Source organism: Melanostigma gelatinosum, assembly GCF_949748355.1.
Source record: "Melanostigma gelatinosum genome assembly, chromosome: 18".
Classification (NCBI taxonomy): Eukaryota; Metazoa; Chordata; class Actinopteri; order Perciformes; family Zoarcidae; genus Melanostigma; species Melanostigma gelatinosum.
This window is the reverse complement of record NC_136651.1, coordinates 922,996-943,866: the sequence shown is the minus strand read 5'-3', so window position 1 is coordinate 943,866 and position 20,871 is coordinate 922,996. Positions and strand designations below refer to the sequence as shown.

Genomic DNA, 20,871 nt, shown 5'->3' with positions numbered 1-20,871 from the left:
GCTTCTCAGCTTTCACAACCTTTTCTTTAGTTTTTAAAGTGCATTGTGTTGTTTTTCATTGTTGACTTTGTCTAACTAACAAATGTACTATTCATTCAGAATTATAGTTGGAAGTATTAAGAGCCTATACTACAGTAAAAGTACTAATACTACACAATAAAAATAGTCCAATACAGGTAAAAGTACTGCATTCAAAGCCTAACTTGAAGTGAGTGAGTATTAAAGGTAATTAACGGTAAAAGCTCTTATTGTAGAGCAAAATGTTGTTTCTGGATTAATATTACATTTTACTGCTTCGATGTTTTAACTCCTTTATATACTCTTGGCTTCTATATGACTGTATTATAACATAATATACTAGACTGTTTTTATGGCATACTATAACTTTAAAAAAATGTTTTTAATGACATTCGGTCCTCACAAAAATAAAAGCACACGTGATCATTGTAACAGAGCCTGTTTTTATTTTTGTATATTTTTCTGCAAAATACAAATACTTTCACATCTCTGTGAGGGAGTTGATGTACATGTACATGATCTCTGACTTTGTCTCCAGGTGGCGACAGAAGGCCAGCTTATGCCGCTAACAATCTGGGGGGGGGGGGGGGCTCTGAGGTACAAGTCCAGGCAGTTACTAAAATAAACCCAAAAAACACGATACACAGCTTGGTTAGTTTACGCCTGAGGACGAGCTCCGGGCTCTGACGTCCCTCAGCTTTGTTAAACTCAGTCGGGTTCACTTAATAAGAGCAGGCTCTTATTGTGGCGGGGTGTTACAGCCAGTTTTAGGTACAAGGCACAAATTATTCAAAACTTCCTTATATTACTGTTATCTTATTAAATAGAGCTGCAGACGTCGAAGAATATCAATTTGATATAATAAAGAATTCAAAAATCATAACACGATATAAAGCATCTCTGTCCTGTTGGATATGGCTTTTCTGACTGCTGTGCTAAGCTAACAGCTAGCCTTGTCTCCGTGCATAACAAGGCCATGAGTGACATTTATTCATCACTCAGAGTTCAGACGACAAGAACGCAGGTTTAGTTTGTATGGAAGCAAACAAAGACATGAGAATGAATAAGTTATGAAACGTGACTGAATACTAAAATACGTCACGCGGACACGTTGAAGTTAAAGCCAGTTATGTGAAATTATGATTATCGTATGTCTTTACATAACCGTACAGAAGTACAGCTGTTTAAGTTTGATTTGATGTCAAATGTGGAATTTAAGAATCTTCATTTTAAACCTTTTTGAAATCAAAAACTTTTTGTTTTGTCGTTTTCCAGCCGTCATATTTATAAAGAATTGAATCCGCTCTATTCTGAGTCTTCAGGCATTGCTTTGCATTATCTTCATGTTTCATTGACGTATTCAGCGGTGGCTCGTTATTATTCACTCACTTTTCTTCCAAACTTTTATCTGAATTGCGATTCACAAAAAAAACACATTTTTGCTGACGCGGCTCTAATGATTCTCTAACTCTGAGAAGCGTTTTCACATCAAGTGAAACTTTTCTATGCAACCTGTTGCAAATAACGTCCTCCCCACTCACTGAACCTCCTCCGTCGCTCCAGAGCTCCTCCCCCTCTCTCTACTTCCTCTACCGCTTTCTCTTTTCCCCCCCGACCCGCAATACATTCATATTTATAAATGTGCGCAAATATGTTGAACCTGCAACACGACGTGGACCGAGTTCCCCTCAGCGCGCCTGCTCAGAGTACCAGACTTCTTCTGTTTGCATACATGTGCACATGTGTGACATCAGTTATTTACTCATTATACTCACTCTTGAGTGTACTTCTGAACAGTTTGATGAATACTTCCTCTCGTGTACACTTCTAGCTACAGTACATGTTGTGAATACAGCAGAACGTCACTGTATTCTGATAAAACTCTTTGACTCCGCCCCCTCTCCCGTTACCATGACACATAGCACACACCCACTCGGTACAAGAAGAATATGACATTAATAATAACACTATACGGTAACTTTTACTCCCCCCTCCCTTCTGGCTGCAGCCAGGGCCCCATCATGTGGCCCCCATCATGTGGCCCCCATCATGTGGCCCAGCCCTCCGAGAGCCTCATCCGTTTGACCGGCGGGCTGTGTCGCTCCTCGTGATTGGCCAGCGGCTGCAGGAGGAAGTTGCCGTGGTGATCCTCGCCGTCCTCGTACGAGCTCCCGCAGCTGGACGCGCTGCCGCCGGGCGAGCGGCCGGCGGCAGAGTAACCGCCCGCGGTGGTCAGGCATCCGCCGACGAGTCCCGCGCCGAGCATGCCGACGCTCCGGTCCCCGGGAGGAGAGGCCGGCTCGGACTTGATGTGGAGGTTGGGAAGGTGGCCGGAGGAGAGGCTCAGGTTTGAGTTCTGACACAAAGTCCTGGAGGACGAGGGGAGTACTTTAAACTGTGAGCTTCTATGCTTCCTCGATCGATGGCATACTGATGTGTTTTTATCTCAAAGATACTCACCCCATGTGTCCCAGGGCCGAGTGCTGTAGGTTCTGTATCTGCTGCTGCTGCCAGCTCGCTACCGATCCCAGACCAGAACCTCCGAACCCGGACAGAGAGGACAGGTCGCTGCTGAGTGAGAACTCTGAGGAAACACACGGGAATAAACCATAAATCATCAGATCTGTCTCTCTGAGCTCGTTGACTTTTTGTCTCAAAGACCAGCGACGCTGCGAACATATGATGTCAGAGAATATGATGCACAGCTGGAGATCAGAGGCTTCATAAACAATATATCATGTCATTGTGTCATTGTGTGCCATGGAAGTATCGTTAGACAAATGTCCAAAAATGTTCTGAACAAAGTTGGAGCACATCATGTCGGAAAATATGAAAGTCATTTAGTATGTTGACATGTCATTAAAAACTCACATAGAATGTCAGAAATTATCATGAAAAGAAGTATTTTTAATTAAAAAGTCAGAGTATAGTATGATGTCATCTATTTAATAAAGTGTGTCAAAAACTGTTATGCAAAAAGTCAAAGTACAGTATGTCCAGAGAAGTCAGAGTATAGTTTGTCATAAGAATGTTGTTATTTTTACGAGGAACTTAAACTCTGCTTTTATTTTGGAGGTCCCTGATGAACAGCTGATCTAAGTCGGTCCACGCTGGAGTCTGAGCTGAAGGAGCTTCTGGTGAAGCTGCACGATGTCTTCTGATTCCAACAGGTTCTTTGGAAGCAGGTTTGAGTATTTTCACAGCGTGGTGAGAGTACTTGTACGCGTGTTGTAGTCACCTGTGCCGTAAGAGGAGGACAGTGTGGACGGATAGCCGCCCATCAGCTGTGCAGGTAGAGTCTGAGCAGCGAGGGACACGGCCGGAGAGGACAGAGACTGAGCCGACTGAGAGTGATTTATTCTCTGGTTCTGCAAAGACGAGACAAACGGAACGTTACACAGCTGCACGTACTCATACACTCCTTCACTCCTTCATACTCGTACACTCGTACACTCCTTCACACTCCTTCACACTCCTTCACTCCTTCACACTCCTTCTCTCGCATTCACTCTCGCACACTCGTTCACTCCTTCATACTCGTTCACTCCTTCACTCCTTCACTCCTTCACACTCCTTCACACTCCTTCACTCCTTCACACTCCTTCTCTCGCATTCACTCTCGCACACTCGTTCACTCCTTCATACTCGTTCACTCCTTCATACTCGTTCACTCGTACACTCCTTCACACTCGTTCACTCCTTCATACTCGTTCACTCCTTCATACTCGTTCACTCGTACACTCCTTCATACTCGTTCACTCCTTCATACTCGTTCACTCGTACACTCCTTCACACTCGTTCACTCCTTCACACTCGTTCACTCCTTCATACTCGTTCACTCGTACACTCCTTCATACTCGTTCACTCCTTCATACTCGTTCACTCGTACACTCCTTCACACTCGTTCACTCCTTCATACTCGTTCACTCCTTCATACTCGTTCACTCCTTCATACTCGTTCACTCCTTCATACTCGTTCACTCGTTCACTCCTTCACACTCGTTCACTCCTTCATACTCGTTCACTCGTACACTCCTTCATACTCGTTCACTCCTTCATACTCGTTCACTCGTACACTCCTTCACACTCGTTCACTCCTTCATACTCGTTCACTCGTACACTCCTTCACACTCGTTCACTCCTTCATACTCGTTCACTCGTACACTCCTTCACACTCGTTCACTCCTTCATACTCGTTCACTCGTACACTCCTTCACACTCGTTCACTCCTTCATACTCGTTCACTCGTACACTCCTTCACACTCGTTCACTCCTTCATACTCGTTCACTCGTACACTCCTTCACACTCGTTCACGCCTTCACACTCGTTCTCTCGCATTCACTCTCGTACACTCGTTCACTCCTTCACACTTGTTCACTCCTTCATACTCGTTCACTCGTACACTCCTTCACTCCTTCACACTCGTACACTCCTTCACTCCTTCACACTCGTACACTCCTTCACTCCTTCACACTCGTACACTCGTTCACGCCTTCACACTCGTTCACGCCTTCACACTCGTTCTCTCGCATTCACTCTCGTACACTCGTTCACTCCTTCACACTCGTTCACTCCTTCATACTCGTTCACTCGTACACTGTAATTACTATCAGCCAAAGTATTTGAATTATGCAAAATCTAAAGCTGTCAGACAAAGTTAGTTGATAATATTACATTTATATATATTTCCTCTGAGATGTAGTGCAGTAAAAAGTACAATATTGACTCAGATGTAGTGGAATATAAGTATAAAGCATCATTAAATGGTAGTACTTTGGTAAATGTATCTTCAGAATCTCACTTTAAACTGATACAATGTGTAACAGCTGTTCTGTGCTGTGATTGGCTGGAAGTCTTCAGTTTATGAGTCGCTTTGTTTACATCCTGTCAGCCATGACACATCCTATGATGTCATCACGAAAACACAGAAGGAACAATAAAGTTAAAAGTCCTTAAACCAACATGAATAAACACAATATACTACTAATGATAATAATAATGAATAAGTCGGGTGGAAGTTTGTATTTCCTATACATTTCAATAAATCTAGAAAAAAACAAATTAGTAAAATTGAAATAATTACTACAAACTTGTATTAAACTATTTTAATTTCTTTCATTTGATAACATTTCTTCTGAACTACATTTTAGAGGTGCATGTTGTACTTTTTACTGTACTACATGTATTTGACAGTTGACTTTGCCAATTCTTATTTTTAAAGTATATAACTAAAATACACTCATTCATTTAAAACAGACATTGTACATACAAGTATTTTAGCATATTTTGATTGTTTAGCTTCCTTTATTAAGTTTTCAGACTTTTGCTGCACTCGCTTTTTATTTTTATTTTCTCTGATTATGTTTGTTATTCTGCACCAAAGACAAAAATAAAATAAAATAAATAAATTGAATAAATAAATGAAATAAAATGAACCCATCTACTGCCCCATAAATAAGTATTGTATTGTTCTTATTGTGTCACTTACTCATCAGATCAAAATCCTCACACTGCGCAGCGTTGAAACAACGAGCCTCCGTGATATTAATAACCAACACACTGACATGCATCATACAGTGAAGGATGAAGGTGAGCAGGACTCACGGCGGGCGGCATCAGAGTCCGGAGGTCGGGCTTACGGCTCATGCTCATTGGAGGAGGACTCTTGTCCGTCATGTTCTTGGACACGCCTCCTGGAGACCCGAAGGCCGGAGACGAGCAGAGGGAAGCGTAGCTCCCGTTTCCTGCAGATATAATAAATATATCATCAAACACTAACGTAACAGTTTTATCGGATTAAAACCTGATTTAATTCTATTGATGTAGAAATATTAAAACATAAAATAATACAGTACTATTCAATACATTATCATAAACTAAGAAACACAGTGTGGGATTAAATACCAGCTTTAATATCAGATGAGATGCTGAACAGGTAGCTGGTCTCCAGCTCCTGATTAATAATAATAATAATAATAATAATAATAATAATAATAATAATAATAATGGTAAAGGTGAGTCTTACCCACACTGGAGCCCACAGCAGTCAGCAGCTCTGAGCCCATCAGTCCTACAGACACGGAAAACAATATTCACTAATCAAACTCATCCTCTTCTGATTACTTCACACGTCAATAACGTTCATATCGCTCCTCACCTGCGTTCCCGGTGCTGGAGGGCCTCTGAGGCGACATGCCGTTCCTCTGCAGGGAGGCGTGTGAGTGGGGGAGGGGCAGCAGGTTGTGGTTCCCCAGCCCACAGCTGATCCCAGGGTGGGAGTACAGCAGACCACCGGGAGCCCCGGCCGGCATGTCGTAGCTGGAGGGAACCAGACCCTGCTGGAGGAGGCGGGTCAGTCAGTGGGCTGTATATACACACACACACACACACACACACACACACACACACACACACACACACACACACACACATATATATAAAGTAAACGTACACAGATCCTCTGTCTGTTGATCATCAGGTCGATGTCCTCGTTGATCTTTCGGTACTTATCGTCTGACTCGGGGCTCTGACCCGTCGAGTCGTCGGCCTCGATGTCGGGGCTGTCGCAGCCGCTCAAACCTTTTTTACGCAGCGTCTGAAAGAAACGTCCGGATGAGTGAAGCATTAATAAATCATAACACACAAACTGTGTTTATTGGCTGTAGAGCGGAAACAAGGAGTCCGTTCAGAGCAACGTTTATGCAACCGCGTCAAAGATGAATGTTTCTTTAGAAAGAAACATTCAGCAGATTGTTCAATAACTTCAGTAATAAATCATAAATATAAACAATCAATAAACACATGATGTAGACGTCATGTTTTACTATGAGGTAATATAAATATTAAAGTATAACTGCATTAAAATACATCACAAAACAACGAGTTACTCTGATAAAAAGAGGAAATACATGAAGTACTTAAATACTCTACTGGAGTACAATTACTACAATGTTACGGTACTTTTCCCTCCATTTAATGTTTGTACTTTTTACTGCATTTATTTAATAACTTTATTCAGATTGTTAAAACTAAATATAATCAGCTAATAAAACAGATTTAAACAGATTTACAAAGTCATTAAAATGAGCTCCAGCTAAAGTAATGAACACATTAATGCATCAATAGTTATGATACAATAAAACAATATGTACTATTCTGATTCTTGTGTACTTTTACTTCTGATCAGTGTATTTTGATGCTAATACAGCGATACTCATTAGAGCAGAACTCTGTTTACAGATTAGATATGTCTGGTCCCACCACAGGAGGGCGCCGTGTGACCACACATCAACTCAAGTACTTAGGGAAGTACAAATACCTCAAGATGTGACGGAGTATTTCTAATTTCTGCTACTTCTACACGTCTCAGAGGGAAATATTAATAACTTTAGTTACTTTGCAGATTCTGATTATTGATACAAAATACAATCAATAATAAATAATGTATTAATATACATTAAAGTACCAGCAGTATATGAAGTCAGCGAAATGAGCTGATGAACACATCATCATAACAGAATATACTACTCTGCAGAATGAGTACTTCTACTTTCAGTACTTTGAAGATATGTTGATGATGAAACTTTTACCGTTGCTTAAGATTTTAAACATATACTATTACTTAAATATAGTATGATTACACTGTAGTATTACTGCTTCTCCTGAAGTATAAGATCCAAGAACTTCTTCCACCACCGTGTGTGTGTGTGTGTGTGTGTGTGTGTGTGTGTGTGTGTGTTGCAGTGACAGACTGGACTAATGGGCTGTGAAGTGCTGAAGCAGACGACTGAGAGCCAAACCACCCCCACACACACACACACACACACACACACACACACACACACACACACACACACACACACACAGCTCAGCGGTTGGCCCAGTGCAGCTATCCCACTCATCCCAGTCATGTCCACCTGTTTGGGGGGGGGGGGGGGGTGGGGGGGGGGGGGGGGCAGCTACCACCAATACTAGCGGAGCTCCCGGACCGATGGCCATAGAAGGCTATTTTTTTGCTCCGCAGCGTTTCTCGTCACTCCCTCACAATCTGTCAATCTGGCTCGTCTATTAAAACGTTAAACCCACTGCAGCACGCGCACACACGCACACACACACACACACACACACACACACACACACACACACACACACACACACACCTTCCTTTTTCAATAAAATAAGAAGAACAGCCGGTCTCTGGAAGTTAAATGTAGCCAAGGAAAGAAAATAACTATTTCAATAATTCCTTTAACAACTTCTCTGTTTTAAACATTGACTGATGGTCGAGTCGATACGTTGAACTTTATCTGCTGATCAACATGACGAATCACTCGTGAGTCCTGATGAATGTAAGTCCAGTATTCCCTCTCTTTAGACTCCGGTTTGTTCTCCACCACCTTCTTCTTCTCTGGTGACGTTAAGTTCGAAGAACCTGTGACGAACTGGAATAAAACTGTGATATCCTTTGTAACATAGAGACAAGATAGAGTCTGATATTCTCTCTCTGTTTGCTCTGTCTTTGGTCTCCACCTCCTCTTTAGCGGCTAAATGCTGCTCTGTGTTCACTGAGACGCTCTGCTGTTAGCTGCAGTGAACGGTTCTCTGAGAGTGAAGCACGGCGCTGACGCTGCAAAGTAAAGAGATAACAAAGAGATGACAAAGAGATAACTAAGAGATGACAAAGAGATAAAGAGATGACAAAGAGATAACTAAGAGATGACAAAGAGATAAAGAGATGACAAAGAGATAACTAAGAGATGACAAAGAGATAAAGAGATGACAAAGAGATAACTAAGAGATGACAAAGAGATAAAGAGATGACAAAGAGATAACTAAGAGATGACAAAGAGATAACTAAGAGATGACAAAGAGATAAAGAGATAACAAAGAGATAACTAAGAGATGACAAAGAGATAAAGAGATGACAAAGAGATAACTAAGAGATGACAAAGAGATAAAGAGATAACAAAGAGATAACTAAGAGATGACAAAGAGATAAAGAGATGACAAAGAGATAACTAAGAGATGACAAAGAGATAAAGAGATGACAAAGAGATAACTAAGAGATGACAAAGAGATAAAGAGATAACAAAGAGATAACTAAGAGATGACAAAGAGACAAAGAGATGACAAAGAGATAACTAAGAGATGACAAAGAGATAAAGAGATGACAAAGAGATAACTAAGAGATGACAAAGAGATAAAGAGATGACAAAGAGATAACTAAGAGATGACAAAGAGATAAAGAGATGACAAAGAGATAACTAAGAGATGACAAAGAGATAAAGAGATGACAAAGAGATAACTAAGAGATGACAAAGAGATAACTAAGAGATGACAAAGAGATAAAGAGATAACAAAGAGATAACTAAGAGATGACAAAGAGATAAAGAGATGACAAAGAGATAACTAAGAGATGACAAAGAGATAAAGAGATAACAAAGAGATAACTAAGAGATGACAAAGAGATAAAGAGATGACAAAGAGATAACTAAGAGATGACAAAGAGATAAAGAGATGACAAAGAGATAACTAAGAGATGACAAAGAGATAAAGAGATGACAAAGAGATAACTAAGAGATGACAAAGAGATAAAGAGATAACAAAGAGATAACTAAGAGATGACAAAGAGATAAAGAGATAACAAAGAGATAACTAAGAGATGACAAAGAGATAAAGAGATGACAAAGAGATAACTAAGAGATGACAAAGAGATAAAGAGATGACAAAGAGATAACTAAGAGATGACAAAGAGATAACTAAGAGATGACAAAGAGATAACTAAGAGATGACAAAGAGATAAAGAGATGACAAAGAGATAACTAAGAGATGACAAAGAGATAAAGAGATGACAAAGAGATAACTAAGAGATGATAAAGAGATGACAAAGAGATAACTAAGAGATGACAAAGAGATAAAGAGATGACAAAGAGATAACTAAGAGATGACAAAGAGATAAAGAGATGACAAAGAGATAACTAAGAGATGACAAAGAGATAAAGAGATGACAAAGAGATAACTAAGAGATAACAAAGAGATGACAAAGAGATAACTAAGAGATGGCAAAGAGATAAAGAGATAACTAAGAGATGACAAAGAGATAAAGAGATGACAAAGAGATAAAGAGATAACAAAGAGACAACAAAGAGACAACAAAGAGATCAAGAGATGATAAAGAGATAACAAAGAGACAACAAAGAGATAACAAAGAGATAACAAAGAGATAAAGAGATGACAAAGAGAGAGCAAAGAGATGACAAAGAGATAGCAAAGAGATAAGAGATAAAGAGATACCAAAGAGATAACAAAGAGACAACAAAGAGACAACAAAGAGACAAAGAGATAAAGAGATAACAAAGAGATGACAAAGAGATAGCAAAGAGATGACAAAGAGACAACAAAGAGACAACAAAGAGATCAAGAGACGACAAAGAGATAACAAAGAGATAACAAAGAGATGACAAAGAGATAAAGAGATAACAAAGACAACAAAGAGATAACAAAGAGACAACAAAGAGATAAAGAGATGACAAAGATAAAGAGATAAAGAGATGACAAAGAGATAACAAAGAGATAACAAAGAGTTAACAAAGACATGACAAAGAGATAAAGAGATGACAAAGAGATAGCAAAGAGATGACAATGAGATAAAGAGATAACAAAGAGATAACAAAGAGATATCAAAGATATAAAGAGATAAAAAAGAGATAAAGAGATAATAAAGAGAAAGAGATAACAAAGAGACGACAAAGAGATAAAGAGATGACAAAGAGATGAAGAGATAACAAAGAGATAAAGAGATAACAGAGATAACAAAGAGATAAAGCGATAACAAAGAGATAAAGAGATAACAAAGAGACAAAGATATAACAAAGAGATGACAACGAGATAGCAAAGAGATGACAACGAGATAAAGAGATAACAAAGAGACAACAAAGAGATAAAGAGATGACAAAGAGATAAAGAGATAAAGAGATGACAAAGATAAAGAGATAACAAAGAGATAACAAAGAAATAGCAAAGAGATAACAAAGAGGAGAGGAGAGAGAAACTATGGAGAAAAAACTTTATTTGTTGGCTAAACCGCTTTTCACATTAAATAAAGAATCGTCAGTAAATGAGCCAATAAGACATCAGAAACAAGGAGAAGGTGACATGTAAGAAAATAAAGATGTGATAAAAGTTTAACAATCAAAATGATAAAACCCTAAAATATGTATTCAGCTGCAGTCGTGTTTTAAACACGTCTGATACTCTGATGGTCTCAACACGGGGTAGAACTCGTCTACACACTTTAAAGATAATCATATTTAAATCGTAATCATGAAACAGCTCAGCGACATATTGTTCAGCCACTCGGATGAAATACTCGAGTTCAAAGGGAACTGTTCTCGAGCACAAAGCGTCCACTCTGCAGAGTAGAAGTTTCCTCTTAAATACTTCCAAACTACTGAAGGAGAAGTACTTGAGTACATATTCTTAAGTTACTCTGAACCACTGGAATGTGTGAATGTGTGTGTCGGGGTGGCAGGTGGTTTGAACAGCTTAATGCGGGGGGGGGGGGGGCAGCTGAGGAGGAGGCCATAATATCAGCCCTCCCTCCTCCTCCTACACCTCTCTGCTTTTCTTTTCCATAGATGTAGTTATTTATTTTTTCAGTTTCACTTCCTGAAACTGGTCTCTTCCTCCTCTTCCACATTAGAAGATGTGATGTGTGCACCAGTGTATGTGAGACATGCAGCTTTAACACTCTACCAACTCTCAGGTAGCATGAGAAGCTCTTATTTAAATTATACTTGTGTTTTTCTTCTTTTAATGTAGAATAACAGTTATAACACAGTTGTAACTGTTATTCTGCACTAAAGACGCATTCTAGTTCTCTCTACTTCTACTCATCATGGTTCTGTTTCTATGGAGGAGCAGGACTTTTATTTTGAAGGGAAAATCAAGACCACAGAGAGAAAAGCTGCATGAGGTTTGAGGGTTAAACTTCTCTTTTTAAATGATGATGAAGATACATCTCCTCCTCCTCCTCTGTGGAGAGGCACACATTGAGCGGGTCAGACTGGTGATGAAGGAGGCTGTGGTGAAATAAGACCAATGAGAAGTTGCTTCTCCTTATTTTCCTCCACACACACACACACACACACACACACACAGCCGTCATGGCTATTCTTAGCTGTGTACCGGGTTATTTTTAGACCACGACCGGTTTCCAGTCATTTAGCTGGGAGGGATCTCAGCCAACACAAAGGAACTGACCGACTATGAGAGCACATGTGAGCGTCAGAGAGTGTGTGTGTGTGTGTGTGTGCGCTTTATTGAAAATCTGTTTCTAATCTGATACAACACACACACACACATACCACAGAACAGGCCAAAGCAAAAATAAGGTTAACGGAGTAAAAGTGAGGAATGCAGAACTCCTCCGCTTTATAAATAGCAGAAAGGTTCCCAGGCTGAACCAACACCTACAATACACTGATGGTTATACACACACACGCACACACACACACACACACACAAACCACAGTCACACACACGCCAACCCGCCACATGAGGGGAAACAAAAAAGAAAAGATGAGTCGTCTCCGCTGGACTTTAATTCATAACTAAATATCAGCTTTTAAAAACTCTGAGCACAAAAATATGAATATAAAGAAACTAAAGCGTCAGCAGAAAATACTCAAGTAAAACAACTAACAGCTGATCAGATGGAACGTTTCAGAATGTTACTCATGAGTCAACGACGTCATGGAAACGGTTTTACTGTTGAGACAAAACAACGAAGAAAAGAATCAGAAGGTAATAAAAGCAAACGATTATCTGCAGAACATATGAGACGTATAATGAATACAAATATGAAGAGAATATTCATCATCAGACGCTTAAGAAGGAATTGTGTGTAGAAGACGTTTCCTTTGTTCTTATGTGATGCTACAGTGAATCTCTTTGTAGTTCTTTGTTGTATAAAACATCTGCTTAGTTTTCAGGAAAGTGTGATATTTTACTATTTTCTGACATTTTAAGAAATGAATCGGCAAATTCTGTTGTTCATACATGTTTATATTTTTATTGTAATCCTTCATGAAACTCTGGCGCAAGAATTTCCTTCACGATAAATAAAGTTCTACCGTATCTTATATTTAGCATTTAGCTTAGCATAAAGACTTGGATCAGGTGGAAACAGCTAGCTGGCTCGCTCTCAAGCTAAACAAACACATACCAGCACCTAACCAGCTGTTGTTCTCAGTCACACACACACAGACACACACACACACATACAGAAACACCTACACACACACACATACAGTGAGGAACAAACCAGAAACTCAAGGTCCTTTCCGGAGTTTTTTTTCCTGAGTGAATATTTTCTTGTAAATATTTAATTTCAGAGCAAATACAATTTTTTTTCTTGCACATTTGTGAATTTTTTTAATTAAAAATGTTGCACTTTAATCTCAGGGAGGGGGGGCGCAACGACTCAGGTGTGTCCGTGTGCACAGGTGAGCCACGGACACACAGCGATGTTCTTCATAACAGGAAGTTAGTTTCTCTGCTTTTGTGTTTGTGTTGTTGATTGTTAATTATTAGACAAAATATCTCAAATACAGAAACATATTTTTAACGTTGAAACTCGTTTCTTCCAGCCGGCTCGGTGACTTTTGACGGCTTGAAGTCGACCTCGTGACTCGCTGAGCTGAGCAGACCTTTACAGGTGGAGTTTACATGCGACCAGAGACACCTGCACCTGCCGTTGGGTCCCTCTAACGTTACATAAGTCAGAACCAGGGTCACACACACACAGTCAGCTCTGCGGCTAATCGCTGCTTTCTTTATGAAACGTCTAAAAAATAATCGCAATTTCAAAGATATTTAACTGTTTTTATATATATATATATATATATATATATATATATATATATATATATATATATATATAGCTGCGTGACTCACGTCCACGATGTCGGCGTTGGTCCGGCTCTCGTGCGGCTCGTTGTACTCCGTGTACTTCAGCAGTACTTTGTCCATGTCGGTGCTGGCGTACTGGAACAGCTTGTTGGTGCTGTTGAAGATGATGAGGGCGATCTCACAGTCGCACAGCACGCTCAGCTCGTAGGCCTTCTTCATCAGGCCGAACTTACGCTTGGTGAACGTCACCTGGAGACAAAGAACGGAGGAAATCAAGACATTTTATTTTATCTGTGGATTTAGAGCGGATAAAAAGGGACGTTCCGGAGCATAACATTAACATCGTATGTTTAATAAACTATTCTAATGCGGTTGTTTCATCCAAATTACGCAGCAACTGTTGGATGATTGGCATGCATGCTCCTCAGAGGATGAACCCTGCTGTAGTTGGTGATCCTCTGAACTTTCCTGTTATATCTAATATGAATACGACGGAAATATCTCAACAACTACTGAATGGATTAACATGACATTTTGACATTCCTGTTCCCCAGAGGATGAAGTACTGACTTCTGGGACCGTCTGGACTTTTGCTCTGACCACATTGATGGTTTTTAAGAGTCTCCTTCGACAGTTACAGAACTTACTGTCATGACATTTGGGACAGATGTTCATGTTCCCCAGAGGATGAACTGTGATAACTTTGACTAATACACTAATATCCTCATGCATATTACTCATATTCTCTGACCTTTAGAGCGCCATCATCAGCATATGGTTTATTCCAATACTGTTCTTTGTGTTTACTGGTATTTAGCTAACGGTAGCATGCTAACCTGCTAAACTAAGATGTAGTGAACATTACACTTGCTACACATCAGCATGTTAGCATGTAGCTTAGCCTAAATGCAGTGTCACAGCGCTGCTGGCATGGCGGAGGACTCTCAGGACTACTTTCTGTGAACTCGGTGTGTTTTGTTTTCTTCCATCCGTTCGTTTCAGTACAAACATGAAGCGACGCCGTGCAGACAGTTTAAAAATCAATCTGCACTCAAACGGCATCACCGCACATGAATAATGAACGTAAATGCACTTGATGTTCAGCCTGATGGATCACACGGCTCATGGAAGCTTCAAGAGCTCGCTAATTGATTTTCGATACTTAACTGGAACAGAATGGAAACCAATGGGCTGCTGCTGTGCTGATGTGTTGGTTCCTTTATTTTGAAAGGTCAAACTGAAACATGATTGTTGGTAATAATAATTGCTCAAGAGTTGTAGGTCAAAGTTGAAGCAGGAAGTCGGTCCGAGGTTTACAACTAAATCTTACTTTTCACTTTTGATTTTCTCTGTTGAAGAAGTTTAATTATCTTTAAACGTTTGACTGATTCTGTGATCGCTCGTTGGTTTGTTGGACCTATTTTTAGTGATATTGTTCCAATATGTCAATATGCCAATATGTCTTTAAACTTATAAACAAAACTACACATAAATATACAGACAGTCCAGTGACGAGGTCGGGGGGGGGGGGGGGGTCAGGAAGCATATGTGCCTCCACTTCCTGTCAAAACAGGAAGAGAGGAACCCCCCCCGGTAAAAGGTGTGTGTGTGCTCATTGCTCAGTTCGTCATCTCCTCTTGTGAGCGTCACATGACATCAGCAGTTTGAGAACGTACAGCGAGTCCTGTTGTGTTTGTGGATTTATGTCATTTGGACGCTTTGTTCAAACGTATTTACAGGAAATAAAGATATTTCAGTTGAAAGGTTTCGTCTCTGGCTGCATCTTAATGAATGAGCTGCGTGAGGAACAAATCAAACTATTCACGTTGTTATTCTCAGAAGATATTAAACGGATTATGAAGTGATGTTTCCTTATGGATGTGTAGACCAGGACGTCTCTGCAGCTCCACCGTGTTTCACTTTAAATCACATTTGGACACAAACTTTAACAAATAGAGACGTCGGCCATTTGAAAGCCGCCGTGGGCCAAATTGCCAAATTCGTACTAAATGTAATAATTCAGTGTCTCACAGTTCATTTCACTGATTTTGTTTTTCTTTGAGCATAAATATGTTCAGACGAGATCAACAGACCAGATTACTTACATGTCGGTTTCGTTCGTCCATAATCCGAGCTATCTGAATCTTTTTCCTCCCCATCTTGGCTTTTTATTTGTCGTTTGTCCTTCTTCTTCACAAACGTCTTCTTCTTCTCTGCTTCTTTTGTTCGACTTCCAAGTCCTCACAGTTTTTACACTTTTCAATCCCAAAACTCCTTTTAAAACTAAACACAAACATTAATGTTAAATGCATCAATCCCAGTCAAACACACACACACACACACACACACACACACACACACGGGGGGGGGGGGTGAAACCACCAGGAGGAAGTGAAACCACCACTCAGTCACGATGCAAATAATAAGAGTGATGATTTCAACTCCATCACAAAAAAAAACATCTGGAGTTTTTTTTTCAGAAAACCACATTTGACGGCCGGAGTTTTGTTTTTACCGCTCGACAGAGAAAAGGTCTCTGTGGGCGGAGCCACAGACTGTTCGACTGTCACGCGTTAAAGCGGCATTCTCTCCAGTGACCACCAGGGGGCGACGAAGAAGAAGAGAGTTATGAAGAATTTCATCATATAAAACTAAAGGCAGCAACAAATGACAGATTATTTGGTCTGTTTTATCGGAGTCAGAGTCATAAAAGTTTTGTTTTGTTCGACCAAAGTCCAAAAAAAAAAAAAAATATTCAGTTAACTTTGAAGTAAAAGCAGGAAAAACTGAATCCTCACGTCTGAGAGGCTGGAACGTCACATTTTTGGGGTATTTTTTAGATCGATTTCCTCTTGAATCGAACAAAACAAACCTCATATTTTAAGATATTTATGGAAATATTTGTTCAGCAATATCCATTTCATTCATCAACATTCTGTAACCGGCTTTCTGTAAACTATAGTACATACAAGAGTACCATAGTACTGTCATTTTAACAGACGAGAGAACAAATCGATGAATCCAGAAAACAAGCAGCAGATGCTGCGACTGCTTTCCGACATTAAAGAAAGCGTGAATACGAACAGAGAGCTTCTTTGATCAACTCTGAGGCCGGAGAAGAACGTCTGAGTCACGCTGACGCTGATTTAATGCGTCGCTGCAGAAAAACAAGAAACAAGAAACTGCAGCAGGTTTAAATTTAGAACACACTCAGAAAGAAAAGGGGATTTTAGGCCCAACGAGACGTTTGAGGAACGAGATCGTTACATAAAACAATGAAAACGTCTGGAGACTTAAAGCTCCATGTTTTCCTCCCGAGTATTTATAGACTCGGTGTGAAGCTGCAGGAATGAGAAACGATGAACTTTTTACCCCCGAAACACAACAACACGAAGAGAAAGCAGCCGTAATTTTGTCTGGAAATTAACTCAACTTTAGAAATACTTTTATTTGTAACTGAAGTCATGAGAATATATATTATGAGATTATACTTTATTCATCCCACAGCAGCGAAGTGGACGATGAGTCGAAAACTAAACCAGCGCAACAAATAGACATGAAGGTATCAATGAATGAATGAATGAATGAATGAATGAATGAATGAATGAATGAATGAATGACTCAATGAATGAATGAATGAATGAGCGAGTGAGTGAGTGAATCAATCAATCAATCAATCAATCAGTGAGTGAGTGAATGAATGAGTGAATGACGCTGCGTTCCTCACAACTCAGATATGAATGCACAGACGTGGAACATATGAAGTCGTGATGATCTCTGATCGACATGCATCGACGCAGATTCATCCGCTTCATGTCCAACTTGACTTCCCGTGTGAAGGGGTCCAGTGGTAGTTGTGCATGTGTGCAGAACCTCAAACAGGCGAAGGAAACGTGTCGTGCAGCGTATTTGATGACTTTTACAGGATCTTGCTCTCCTGACGACTTTCATTCATTCTGTCAGATTCCAGACGTTTTATATTCAGCAGCTCAAAGTCAAACTTAAAGACAAGAGAACGTCGCTGTTGCTAACATAATGTTAAACATCTCACATGCACACACATCCAGTCTGACGGGCTCAGAACAGAAGAATATTAATAAAAGTCTCTTTCACGTTTTAAAATGCAAATATTCACATTTAGGACCAAAACTGAAGCTGCAGCCACTAAATCGTTGGTATTTTTGCTTTAAAATCGACAGTTTATTCGCTGCTGTTTCACAAATATTACTGTTATTGTAACTTTGAATTATATTCTATTACATGTGCAGCATGTTATTGAGACTGTACAGGTTTCTGCATTGTTTTGTGTTGAAGTCACTGCTGTTACTCAAACAATGTAAAATATCCAGATTCAGGAGACGCCTGGAGGCACAAGGGGCCCCGTGTCTGGGTTCTCATGGGGCCCCGGAAATGTTAAATCCAGCCCTGAAGGGTTGAATTCTCCTCAAACTCCTTTTAAGTGTCGATATGACGCTACACTGAAGCATACTGGTGCATTTATTAATATGAACAACAACTATAATCATCATAATAATAATGAGAAACATCCCGGAGGAGAAACGTGCTCCACTCCAACATGAGCTTCTTCTTACCGAGTGTTGCTGTGACGTGCTTTTGTTCCTCACGTGGCACCGCGACACCAGAAGTTCAGCCCGTCTTCAGCAGCCTCCAGCCGGCTCGAGGGGACCGGTCCGCCCGTAGACAGAGCTCCAGCTCCGGGCTGACAAACGACAAAACCGACCCGTGAAAACGAACCAGGCGGAGCGGAGAGAGAGTAAAGTTCTCCCGAGAAACAAAGAGCTTCTTCTGAAGACTTCTGATCGGGAGGAGAGGATCCGCGGTGTGTTTCCTGTTGTCACGCACGCACGCACACACACACAGATTGAAGCTCACCTCTCCGCGTGACTTTTCTCTGCGTGTCTCCGTCCAGCGGTTCAGTCTCGTGCAGCACGCGCACTTCTAAGGCTCCTCAGCAAGCACCTGGACGTCGAGAGGCGGAATCATCATCATCATCATCATCAAACACACACAGGAAATAGAAGAAAAGAAGCAGTGAATTGGTGAGAAACACATGATTCATATGTTTTTGTGGATTGAAATGATTTTAGTTTGAGGTGTTTTCAACAGGTCTGCGGACTGAGGCCAGTGCTCAGTGTTGACTGCAGAGATCAGGTGCACTGCTGCCTCTCAGTGGACGATACGACGCTTCATCCACACATCGGATCAAAGTAACATTTAAAAATGCAAATATTCACATTTGGAACCAAAACTGAAGCTGTCGACAATTAAACTTTAGCAATTATGCTTTTACAATTATTTCAAAAAAAATATTTCCTGCTGTTTTACGACTATTACTGTTATCATAGCTTTACATTATATTTCATTATGTTTTTATCTTGTTATTGTCTGCATTGGTGCTGAAACACGTTGTACAGAGTGAACAGAGAACAGAGTACCTGAACAGGTAGATAACAGAGTACCTGAACAGGTAGAGAACAGAGTACCTGAACAGGTAGAGAACAGAGTACCTGAGCAGGTAGAGAACAGTACCTGAACAGGTAGTGAACAGAGTACCTGAGCAGGTAGAGAACAGAGTACCTGAACAGGTAGATAACAGAGTACCTGAGCAGGTAGAGAACAGAGTACCTGAACAGGTAGAGAACAGAGTACCTGAGCAGGTAGAGAACAGTACCTGAACAGGTAGTGAACAGAGTACCTGAACAGGTAGATAACAGAGTACCTGAACAGGTAGAGAACAGAGTACCTGAACAGGTAGATAACAGAGTACCTGAGCAGGTAGAGAACAGAGTACCTGAACAGGTAGAGAACAGAGTACCTGAGCAGGTAGAGAACAGTACCTGAACAGGTAGTGAACAGAGTACCTGAACAGGTAGAGAACAGAGCACCTGAACAGGTAGAGAACAGAGTACCTGAACAGGTAGTGAACAGAGTACCTGAACAGGTAGTGAACAGAGTACCTGAACAGGTAGTGAACAGAGTACCTGAACAGGTAGTGAACAGAGTACCTGAGCAGGTAGAGAACAGTACCTGAACAGGTAGAGAACAGAGTACCTGAACAGGTAGTGAACAGAGTACCTGAACAGGTAGTGAACAGAGTACCTGAACAGGTAGTGAACAGAGTACCTGAACAGGTAGTGAACAGAGTACCTGAGCAGGTAGAGAACAGTACCTGAACAGGTAGTGAACAGAGTACCTGAACAGGTAGAGAACAGAGTACCTGAACAGGTAGAGAACAGAGTACCTGAACAGGTAGAGAACAGAGTACCTGAACAGGTAGAGAACAGAGTACCTGAGCAGGTAGAGAACAGAGTACCTGAGCAGGTAGATAACAGAATACCTGAACAGGTAGAGAACAGAGTACCTGAACAGGTAGAGAACAGAGTACCTGAACAGGTAGAGAACAGAGTACCTGAACAGGTAGAGAACAGAGTACCTGAGCAGGTAGAGAACAGAGTACCTGAGCAGGTAGAGAACAGAGTACCTGAACAGGTAGAGAACACAGTACCTGAGCAGGTAGAGAACAGAGTACCTGAACAGGTAGAGAACAGAGTACCTGAGCAGGTAGAGAACAGAGTACCTGAACAGGTAGTGAACAGAGTACCTGAACAGGTAGTGAACAGAGTACCTGAACAGGTAGAGAACAGAGTACCATGATGTTATTACTGTTCATGTGCATAGAAAGCTTTATGCAAATTAAACATGAAAATGAGTTTGGCAATTGTTTTTTTCCTTAAATTGTAAACATATTTTTTTAAATCTGAAATTAGAATGAGCATTTAAAATGATACATTCAGATACATTTAGCTTCAATAATGAGTCCACACTTCAAAGTCACGCTGCAAAAAAACTCAAGTTCAGAAAACACGTTTTAAATTGATTTGACAAATATTTGACGACTATTTCTATATTTTCATAACTAC

General features: G+C 40.5%; 1 protein-coding gene across 3 annotated transcripts in view; it reads right to left on the bottom strand.

Annotated features, from left to right (window-relative positions):
• Positions 1 to 441: 441 nt before the first annotated feature.
• The window catches only part of LOC306792713 (myocyte-specific enhancer factor 2C-like), a 21,429-nt gene continuing 999 nt past the window's right edge, over positions 442 to 20,871 (bottom strand). The window contains exons 2-12 of one of the 3 annotated variants that reach the window (XM_079289996.1): positions 18,824 to 18,910; positions 18,523 to 18,650; positions 16,036 to 16,213; positions 13,976 to 14,179; positions 6,471 to 6,614; positions 6,177 to 6,357; positions 6,045 to 6,089; positions 5,624 to 5,763; positions 3,257 to 3,386; positions 2,479 to 2,602; positions 442 to 2,387 (exon numbers count right to left, since the gene is read on the bottom strand). In XM_079289996.1, coding sequence (XP_079146122.1) covers positions 2,066 to 2,387; positions 2,479 to 2,602; positions 3,257 to 3,386; positions 5,624 to 5,763; positions 6,045 to 6,089; positions 6,177 to 6,357; positions 6,471 to 6,614; positions 13,976 to 14,179; positions 16,036 to 16,089 — 1,344 coding nt within the window. In that variant the 5' untranslated portion in view covers positions 16,090 to 16,213; positions 18,523 to 18,650; positions 18,824 to 18,910 and the 3' untranslated portion in view covers positions 442 to 2,065. The remainder of the gene's footprint in view (positions 2,388 to 2,478; positions 2,603 to 3,256; positions 3,387 to 5,623; positions 5,764 to 6,044; positions 6,090 to 6,176; positions 6,358 to 6,470; positions 6,615 to 13,975; positions 14,180 to 16,035; positions 16,214 to 18,522; positions 18,651 to 18,823; positions 18,911 to 20,871) is intronic. The other 2 variants (XM_079289998.1, XM_079289997.1) reach the window with 2 other exon arrangements.